At 34.6% G+C, this 11,056-nt stretch overlaps 1 protein-coding gene and 1 pseudogene across 2 annotated transcripts; both read left to right on the forward strand.

Annotated features, from left to right (window-relative positions):
- The first annotated feature begins 4,333 nt into the window (after window positions 1-4,333).
- LOC142642658 (uncharacterized) lies at window positions 4,334-6,411 on the forward strand (annotated as a pseudogene).
- LOC142642659 (uncharacterized) lies at window positions 4,653-10,856 on the forward strand. Of its 2 annotated transcripts, none has more exons than XM_075817055.1 (4): window positions 4,653-4,792; window positions 7,508-7,799; window positions 7,924-7,990; window positions 10,622-10,856. In XM_075817055.1, exons 2-4 carry the CDS (start codon window positions 7,619-7,621, stop codon window positions 10,749-10,751), a joined length of 378 nt encoding a protein of 125 aa, XP_075673170.1. In that variant the 5' UTR covers window positions 4,653-4,792; window positions 7,508-7,618; the 3' UTR covers window positions 10,752-10,856. The 2 variants fall into 2 exon arrangements, with proteins under 2 accessions (XP_075673170.1, XP_075673169.1); XM_075817054.1 differs by lacking the exon at window positions 4,653-4,792 and adding an exon at window positions 6,468-6,937.
- The last annotated feature ends 200 nt before the right edge of the window (window positions 10,857-11,056 follow it).

Raw genomic sequence — 11,056 nt, forward strand, 5'->3', positions numbered from 1 at the left:
TAGTGCCATGAGATCTTCCCTTCAAGTTTTGCGATTTAAAAAGAAGGATTTCGAAGTTTTTAAAACAATTTAAAAGACTAAAAAAATGTGACATGTAAGTTTGGTCTATTTATTTATTATTATTTAAATAACTGATGTAACATGATGGTTTTAAGGTTTTAATTTGTGGAATTATAATATGACACCATCTGAATAATTTATTTTCAAATAAAAAGTATAGATTAAAATAACTCTAAATGGTAAAATTCCTTGAAAACTTTAAAGGATCTAAATCCTTAAATAAAGGGTATTTAAATCGTGAATGTCTTCTTGAAAACACCAAGAGGTGCTAATATGTTAAGTTATAAGATTCTTAGAAACATGTTAAGAGCTTTATGATCTACTTATTCTTATGGGAAAATTAATAAGAGTTAGACTTTCCTCTTACTTATTAAAAAAGAAAAGAAAAGAAAAGAAAAGAAAAGATTGTGATACGTTAATAAGCCATTCCCTTCAAACTTCTAAGGTAATAATTTATATAAATATTTGTGGATCAGTGTTTTCTTTTTTGGTTATTGCCATGCTTTACCCTTTAAGTGGGTACAGTAATATTTATTTTTCATTCTTTAATGAATACACTATAGACATTTTTCTCCGAAACTATCCTAGCATAAGACACAAAAGGTGAGAGAACGGCGGAAAGAAAAAAGAAAAAGAAAGAAAAGGAAAATTGAGATGTCAAAACAGTTTCTCTTACATAATTTCCATGAGGCTTCTCAATTGTCAACTCCCTTTAGAAAATGGATGCATTCAGTTCAGTTCCTACACGACTCAAAAAGTTGGAGAAAAGAAAAAAAAAAAGAAGGAAAGAAGAAGATATCACCAAAATAGGACTAGTCTTTCAAGCTAATGCTGACCATTTAGAGAAATATTTCATTTTCCACTTACCAAGATAGACCTTTATCTTTAAGTTAATGAACATTGAACATTATAAAATCATCTTCATGTAAATTTAAAGTTTAATCAATAGGTACATAGTAATTATATATATTTTTTCAGTAAAGAGGTGCAAACTAGATTTAAAATATTTCAAAATTGAGCAATTTGGTCCCTAAAAACAACATAGTCTCTAAATGATGTTATTTTTGTTAGTTCCTTTTCTCACCTGTCTTAGAAACCAAGTTGAGTTTAGGGACTAATTTGGTCAGTTTTGAAATGTTTTAGACTTGACTAACATCAGTTTAAAGTCGACAGTATATTAATGAAATTTACCTTTATTAATTTATTAGAGGCCAAAAAATCAGGTAATACGGAATTAATGAACGAATCTAGCTTTTTCCTTGTTTGTGTTGTGAATTCCACTAGAATTTGTACCAAAGAAAACTTTGGCAAGGAGACAAAAATATTGTCCTAGCAGACAAAGGGGGAGGAAGGAAACTTTTGCATGAGAACGCTATTTCCGAAAAGGCAAAATTAGACTATTCCCAAAGAACGAATGGCTCTGTAAATTTTAGTGTAATTTTCCTATTGGGTTCTTAAAATATTACTCTACAACAAGCTCTTTTACTTCTTTAGGCATATGTATTAGGAACTGTTGGCATTAATTAATTTCTAGGTGTATTTCCTTTGCGGTGTTCTTTGTCAACTTTGCTTAATTTAATGCTTTGGCTTCTCCCAAGCCCACGCGGTTCCCGTTTAAGCTAAGGAAAATGAGTTCCAGCTAAGCTGTCTAAACAATTTCCATATGATATAATATCACTAGAAAATTATAGTCATGACGTGATACTTTCCGAGCATTTGGGACTAGTGTTCGTAAATATTTTCCAAGAGACGGGGAATTGATCTTACTTTCGAAATTGAAGGAGCTTGGTGGGCATATTGGGTACTGTCTTATTAGTGTTTTTTTCGGGGCGTGGCTTCTGTCCAGTGTTTCCAGTGTACTGGATTTATTGCAGTCATGATATGTGTCTAAAAATAAACACGTGTCATGATCACAGCATGTCCAATGTCATAGGATACTGAACAGAAGCCAGAGCCACACATTTTTTCCCCGCATCTTACTTCAAGCCAATGATTTCAAGATATCCATTAAATGGAAATTTACATGCCAGTTATGAATGCTCCCTATATTTACGCTCTGTTTGTTTCAGCAATGATGTTTTCTAGAAAATGAGTTATTTTCTAAAAAACATTTTCTATAAAACTATCTCATTTTTTAATGTTTGGTAGCAACTTTAAATGAGTTGAAAAACAACCTCATAACTTCCCTTATTTAGCTTGCTGTGAGATATAGTTGTTTTCCAAAAAAATTTAATGGAAAACAATCTCCAAAAATAAGCCATACATTTTATGTTGACCAAAGATAGTTTTCCTTTGACTCATCTTTTTTTATGCTACCAAACACTGAAAAATAAGAAAAACTATCTTTACACAAGGTTTTCCATTGAAACAAATGGAGCGTTAGTTGATAATTTAATTTAAATGGTATTACATGTACAAAATTCATGAGATATACTACTTGTAAACTCTTTTTAAGTGTCTAAAATTCATGTAATTAATGTGAACATGAAAAATAACTTTTATATGTTCAATTGTATAGTAGGAACTAAGAAATTTCTGCTTAATTGCTTCGATGCATTTAGTAGTATTTTGTTCCAACATTACCTGACCTCTTCCTTGAATCTTCTCAACAATTTCATTCCTCCACACATGCAACTTTTAAGCTGTATATATTGGGTATTACCTACTCATTCTTCTTCAATAAGCCCTAAACTCTGAACCATATCAATTAGTAGAAAGAAACTTGAAATATATATACATCCTTTTTCTCGATTAAAAAAAAACATGTTTTTCTCGAAGAAAGCTCTCTTCAACATTGCAAAGGTGGTGATACTAGTGTTCTTGATTTTTAATTTTATCACCACACCTATTGAGGCTGCTAGGCCTAGGCCTTTGCATTTGCATGACCTGAAGTCAACACTTGTCGCAAACAAGGCAGGATTTCTACAAAATCAAGAAACACTTCCCATTTCTAGCCCTAACCCCTGCACTTACATCCCCGCACCTAGTAAGGGACATTGCCATTAATGAGCAAACGGAGCTTTTCCCCTTTGTTTCACATGTAAATTCCACCCTTTACTAGCATTCGGAATACTATTAGGATACAAAAATGTCCTTGCAAAGTCGGCGGAGAGAGGAAGAAAATTTACTATCTACGTCACTAGTGTTCCACCTTTGCATGAGATAAACGCTACTTGACTAGTTTGGAAAGTTTTTTGTGATCCATTGTCCCCTACCAATTCAAAGTTTTTGTGGCCTCTCTTCATCGTTTTAATTTTATGATACTTATGTGCGTTATAATAAAAAGTCTTGTAATTCATTGATATTGATTAATTATTTTCATTCTTGAAGAGGATCAAGGTTCAAATCCTCCCTCTTTACTATGTGTAATAGTTTATAAATAAAAAAAAGTTTACTACTGTGTTGGGACAATTCTTCCTATCTTACTTAAAAAAAGAAAAAGAATTTATCTTGTCCATTTACTTTAAAGTGTAAAAGTTTAGTCATTAATGAATTTATGATAAGTTCAAGTTATAGTCCATCGGTAACGATATTTTTTATTGTGTTTCATGTTTATGATTTGAACTCTATACCTACTCCCTTCTCCGTCTATCTATCAAATAATAAGAAGGCATGCATGGCATTATTTCATTTAAAGTCTTATTTCATTAAAAAAGAATATATTATTGATAATTGATTTAAAATGACATGACATTATGTACACTTTTCAATTTCATGGAAAAATAAATCATCACCCTTAACTTCATCCGTCCAACCCATGCTCATTTGTTTGACATCTTTGGCACTTGACACGCCAACAATGGATATTTGCGCTAGGAACACCATTCATTTGAAAGAAGATTTTTGTCCAACATACAAATTTAGTCATTCAACGTAATATCTTACTTATCCAATCACCAGAATGATCACTTTTCAATATTAGCATAAGTATAAAAGGGTTTTATTAACATAAGCCGAATAATATATGTTAATAAATTATTTTAGAAAATTTTTTATAAAAAATAAAATTAAAAATAAAAATAATTAATTTAATAATTTTTTCAATTTTTCATAAAAAGTTTTCTACCTCACTCGTTATAAAATCTAAAAATAAGTTAAAAAAACAAGTAAATGGTTTACTAGACGCTCACTTTTTTGATAGGACAATTATTGGTCTACATTTAATGTTTATGTAAATGGTACACATTTGCATGAAAGTGTCCAATAATACCATACACTATTCAGCAAATGTTTACAATATTATATACATTTCCTTCCTAATATTTGCATACAAGAAATGAATACAAATAAATCAGCAGAATCCAGGAATGTTTGCATATGATAAATGTTCAATGTTCCGCTTCATCGCTCCATCACCAAAGTTCCCAATCCCTCACAACCACAAGACCATAACCTTATTACCTCTTGCTGCATTCTTCTTCACTAACACTATCATCGACCAACCACCAAAGCATGAACCAGAACACAACATCAGCATCACCGACAACAACACCTCATACTGGACCAAAAAGATTCACAGACTCTGCGCCAAAGACCGCAATGTCGACGAGGCGCTTCGCCTTCTGGACCGCCTCAGCCTCCGCGGATACCAACCAGACTCTCTCAACATCAACACCATCATTCACGCACTCTGCCACTCTAACCGCTTCTCCGAAGCCCACCACCGCCTTCTTCTCTTCATATCTTCTCATTGCGTCCTTGACGAGCGTACCTGCAATGTTCTTATTGCCAGGTTACTCGATTCTCGAACCCCATATACCACATTGCATGTTATTCTTCGTCTGATTCATGTTAAGCCTGAGTTTGTTCCGTCTTTGGCTAATTATAACCGTTTGATGAATCAGTTTTGCTCGTTACAACTACGGCCTGATGAAGCTCATAGGTTGTTTTTTGATATGAAGGGTAGAGGGCATCGTCCAAATGTTGTTTCTTACACTACTTTGATTAATGGGTATTGTAGAATTGGTGAATTGGGTAATGCCCACAAGGTGTTTGATGAAATGGGCGAGAATGGTGTAGTACCCAATTCGCTGACATATAGTGTATTATTAGGTGGTGTTCTTCGGGGGCGTGACATTGACCGTGGGAGGGAATTGATGTGCAAACTTTGGGAGAAGGTGAGTGATGAAGAGGACCTGTCTGTGAGAAATGCTGCTTTTGCCAACCTGGTCGATTCTTTGTGTAGAGAAGGGTTTTTTAACGAAGTGTTTAGGATTGCGGAAGACATGCCTCAAGGGAAGAGTGTGTGTGAGGAATTCGTTTATGGACAGATGATAGATTCACTTTGTAAAGCTGGAAAGCATCATGGGGCCTCAAGGATTGTTTACATAATGAGGAAGAGGGGGTTTCTTCCAAGTTTGGCTTCATACAATACTATCATACATGGACTATGCAAGGAGGGAGGTTATATGAGGGCATATCAGTTGTTGGAGGAAGGAATTGAGTTTGGGTACCTACCATCTGAGTATACATATAAGGTTCTAGTAGAAGGGCTTTGCAAAGAATCGGACCTGTACAAGGCAAGGAATCTTCTCCAATATATGCTGAATAAGAAGGGTGTGGACAGAACTAGAATGTTCAATATGTATTTAAGAGCTCTTTGTCTTATCACTAACCCAACTGAGCTTTTGAATGCACTTGTATTTATGCTTCAAAACCAGTGTCAGCCTGATGTCATTACCTTGAACACAGTTATAAATGGGTTTTGCAAGATGGGGAGGATTGGAGAAGCTTTGAAGGTATTAAATGATATGATAATAGGGAAATTTTGTGCCCCAGATGCTGTGACCTTCACTACTATCATACAGGGTTTATTAAATGTTGGAAGAACCCAGGAAGCTTTCGAGTTTTTGTATCACATAATGCCAGAACGAGGTGTTAGGCCTGGTGTTGTGACATATAATGCAGTCCTTCATGGCTTGTTTAAACTTCAGCAAGCAAATGAAGCAATGGGGTTTTTTAATAGAATGGAAAATGATGGTGTCTAGTTGGATAGTATCACTTGTACTATAATAATTGATGGATTATGTAAAGCCAACCGAATAGAAGAGGCCTTGAAGTTTTGGGATGATGTCATATGGCCATCAAAGTATCATGATAATTATGTTTATGCAGCCCTTCTCAAAGGACTGTGCTGCTCGTGCAAATTTAATGAAGCTTGTCATTTCTAATATGAATTGTTTGATTCTGGGGTCTCTCCAAACATTTTTTATTATAATATTTTGATTGACAGTGCATGCAAGTTGGGATTAATGAAAGAAGCTTGAGAGAGAAGGAATGGGCTGGCGCCAGATGCTGTAACCTGGAGGATTCTTGACTGACAAATTATATGATATTTGAGAAAGCAATTCTCTGTTTTATTATTATTATTTACTTATCAAAAAAAAAAAAAAAATCTCTGTTGAGGATGCAGCTTTGCAATCCAGAGATGAACCACAGGATATAAACACCAAAGAAAACCTGATGCAGAAAATCTTACTTGAATTTAAGTAGCCATAAAGAGGATACATTTTTTAAAGGAAATCTAGGTAGTACTGATGAAGATAAATGTTTTAACCTTGTTATGGAGGTGACCTCCTTGACTTTGAGAGGAATCATCTGAAGGGGTTAATAAAATGCAAATGTAACAGAGCTGTAGCTCCAAAACACAGAAGTGGTCATGCATGGTTGAGATGCCTAATGGGGCAGGGAAAAGAGACCATGTCTTTCACTAACAATTATTTTTATGTGAAGGATGTCAAAAAAATTCAGGGGCATGCGATTAACGGAGAATTTTTCAACAACATAAAGATATTCTAGACAGAGAGAAGTTGTTATGCTAGAGAAATCAAAGGATTAGTGAGTGGATTGCTGTAGGTTGTGCATATGTTGTGGATTGGTGAGTTAATAGCTTTATACAGAAATTAGATAAAAGCTGCAAACAAATCACAAATTTTGGATTTTATTTGGGTTGTTTGCAGTCTACAAGACCATTCTATAAATTTCTTATTTGTTTGTTTGGTTGCTGGGAAAAAAAGGTAATTAGAGAAGAATGTAAACATTGGTTCTGTTTGTTTTTCTGGAATTTTTTTTTGTGTGGATTAAATTTTCCGGGAAAATGGGATTTTTTTTTTGTTCTTTGTTTGTTGGATTGATGGGGAAATAGGAATACAAATGAAAGAGTGGATTTATTTATTTATTTTTATGACTAAGTTTAATTTACTGCTAGGTGTATTTGGAGGCCTTTACAGCTTGGCTTGGGAAAGGTTTTGAGAAAGTTTTATATTGATGCACAGCGGACCTAGCTTCTTATTGTCGGAAAAATGTTTCTTTCTTCATTTTTGTTTTGATGGATTTTCTTTGTGGGTTAAAGTTATCTCATAAAATAAAAAAGGAAAATTTTAGAGTACTTAATGTGATAAATGGGGTGTTTGGGGAAATGGCTTTTCTAAAGTTTTGTTCTTTGCAGTTCCTGTGTAGCAAATGGCAATGAGGAAATTCTACAGCGAGATGAAGGGGCTGAAAAAGAAGGAGGCGCCCGACCATGTGAAGCCAATGCTTTCCACCAACTATTTGAAGAATGGATTTCAGAGATGGCTGGACAACTACCATGCCAAGTACATTCAAACCAACTCCATTGACCCGCCCTACCATGTCTGCTTTGGTGGAATGGCCTTCTCCTAACTGGTTGCACTCCTTGAGAAACACTGCCACCTTAAGCACCAGGAGCATGGAGGGCACTGATGGTCAATTTATTGCAGGTGCTTACTAGAATGAGTACTTATGGGGTTTATTTTATTTTATATTTTTTTTCCTGATAGACAATTGTGATTTTTGATCGAAGCAAGTATTAAATCATTGATGCTTAATTTTTGGGTTTTGCAGGTTTTTGTGTCTATTTTAGGAGTATTGTGATGTTTGGTTATTTTGATCGTTGGATATTATTGACGAGGTATCATGATATTGGATGAATGCATGTTTTTAGTAGAAATGTTTGATGATTGTATTTTATTTTGTTGGTGGTTTCTGAATTTGTGAATGTGGATTTTGTGAGCTTTTAGAGAATTGCATTTGCCGTTTTTGTCGCTGGATATTGTAAATGCATGTTGGATATGATTGTCAATAATTGATTAATGCCAAATTCAAATGGGTGATGTCATATATATACACACCTTAGGTCCTGTTGTTTGGGTTGTCATCAAACCATTTGGAGAAATGAGGGAAAGCTTATTAGGATATAAGTTTGATCTGTTTAAGCTTTGAATTCAAGAAGAAATGCCAAAATCTTAAACTGCACACAAATATATTCTCATGTATCCTATGTTTAGTTTCTAGATGGAGAATCCTGCTGAATCCATTTTAGATTCTTTGCTTTAGTTGACAGATTTTGATCCTGCACGTGAATTCTGTTTACAAAGCATTATATTAGCGCTAGAGCCTCTAGATTTGGGCACTACGTACAATGAGAAAGGAATGAACATAAAAGGGCAAAGAAACGAGGGGGAAAAAGATAATAATTTTCTTTTCCTTTTTTGCTTATGCAAGAAAATGTGGACAGAGGTTTTGACAAAGTATTGAAGTAATTGTGAATTACTTGTGATTTGTGCTGCCCAAGATGAGTTACAGACAATGAGAGCAATGGTAGTGTGTAAGGATTCACTATATCAAAAGAAAGGGAGTGCTGTTTATATTAGAAAAACGTTTGGTCTGCAAAGGCAATGTGAGTAATGTTGCTAATAAAATATACTTAGAGAACTTGTTAAATTGACATCTAAGTTTGCAATATTAGCATGCTGAAGGCAACCTGCTCTGGCCTTTTCTCATTCCCCTCACCAGGCTAGGTTTAGTGCACACTGGGCCTTACTTAGACTATTACAATGAGCTATAGCCTTCGTCTTCTTTCCCCCGCTAAGCTAGGTTTAGTGCACACTGAACCTTACCCAGGCTATTACAATGAGCTATAACTCAATTGGTGCTTTGTTCTCCCATAATAATGGGATGGAGGGTGAGGTTGTGGGTTCAAAACCCACTGCGCGTGTAATTTATCAATAAGGAAAAAAAGAAAGAAGAAAGGAAATGTGTTGGGATTTATAAGAAGCTAGTTAGAGAATGTGTTTTGTCTTTTGGTTACGGGTGGTAACTATCCTTGGAAGCCCCTTTCTTAGATATCAATTATCCCCAAATACTATTTATCTTGGATTTCTCAAAGATTAAATAACATTTTAGTGATATTCTATATTGTTTTTTATTTACAGCTCAAAACAATTGTTTTGATTATGGATTACAATTCCATTGAGCCTTTAGTACTTGGTTCAATGACTCTGTGTGTGTGTGTGTGTGTGCATGTTTGTTGAATTCCCTTACTTTTCCACTTCTTGTATTTTCTTTGTCTTCAATTTATATTTAACCCAGTTCAGTCCTTTTGTTAGGGGTGTGGGTAAATGCTGGTTGTTGGTTGAAGTACATATGTCTTGTTATCAATTGGCATTGAGGATGATCTGAAGCTTAAGGCTGAACACCAGAGCAAGGATTTTTGGAATTTGGTGCTTGGGTGAGGGTGAGATTGTGTAGGCCCCAATCAACTGATCAAAGGCTAGCTGAGCCAAGTGTTTGGCTCTTGGGCTTAGCTTATATAATATATGAGTGTGTTCAAGCTCCACTTGAGCTTTAATCAAGTCTAGATATTCTTGTTTAAACTTTGCTTTGCTGCTGCTGAGCAAGCTCTAGATAATTTAACTAAGTTGCTTGAAATTTTCTCAAGCCCTCAATGAGCTGTCTGGTTTTGATTTAATGTTCCAGAAGGTATAGTGGAAAAGATGTTATGATGTGCAGTTGATGGCATCATCATGTGAGAGGTCTTGTCATATTTGTTTGTCATTGCTTTAAGGAAGCTTTTTGGTGAGAAAATGCTTATATTTATTTGACGGAGGATGTATATTACTGCTGGAAGAGTTCTTCAGAGTTATAACATGCTAAACTTAAAAAGTTTTCATACCCCAAGGGGCAGCATAATCGGCTAGGGACCACGCCTCATGAAGTGGAGTCACTATTTCAAATCTCCCTTTTCCCTCCCTTTGGGCCAAAGCTTGTTCTTGAGGCTTATCTGATTTTGAAGCTGTGATTTTAGCTTGGTCATTTACTAAATTAGAAGCTTGTCATAAAGAAAGTCTTAGGCGTTCAGCACCTCAGTTTTTTTGCAGCTCTGAGATTGGGTCTGTGCCTTGATTGAATGTTTAAATATCTTGTTAGCGCCCCATTGATCGAAAGAGAGAAGTTAAGACTCATAGGGATGCTGTCTATTATGGTTGTGATACATCTTTCTCTAAAATATGTCTATATCATGTGAGATTTCTGTGTAAAAGAGAAATTTCTGTGTAATGTAGTAATAGAACCGATGAGGGCTGTGATATATGTAGTAATAGAAATGTCTCAGTTGGTCACTATAATCAAATACACAACTAACTTGGTTTTCCTGCCTTTTAATTTACTGTCACATAAATCACTCTCAGTGTTCTTTCACTCATGTTTTGTTTAGCTTGTTATAATGTATGTACTTCATACTTTTTGTTTCATATATGTGCAGGTTCCCAGTTTTGGTTGGGAGACCATTGAAATGCTTATCGTTCTTTAGTTTTGATGTCTGGAAATTGTTAACGGAAAAATACTGTCTTCTTAATTGTATGGCAGCGTTAAGTACAATACGATCTACATAAACGATGTTACAGTACTTTTGTTATTTTAGTTGGATTGTTGAAAAAATGTGTATCTGGGCAATTCGGCTTTGTCAGTTTATTCTTGTATCAAAAAAGAAAAAAAAAAAAAAAGCTTTGTCAGTTTATTTGGTTCAATTGTTGAGTCCTATTGATGAGATAATATAGTCTTGTTTCTTGTATTATTACTTGTTATTTGGGGTTCTTAAATATTTCTGTCAAAAATTATATATTTTATTTAGGTACTAATTGGAGATTTGGAGATAAAAAGTATTTACAATATGGTAGTTCTGTCAACAAGACACAAA

The sequence above is a fragment of the Castanea sativa genome, chromosome 7 (genome assembly GCF_040712315.1).
Source record: "Castanea sativa cultivar Marrone di Chiusa Pesio chromosome 7, ASM4071231v1".
Classification (NCBI taxonomy): Eukaryota; Viridiplantae; Streptophyta; class Magnoliopsida; order Fagales; family Fagaceae; genus Castanea; species Castanea sativa.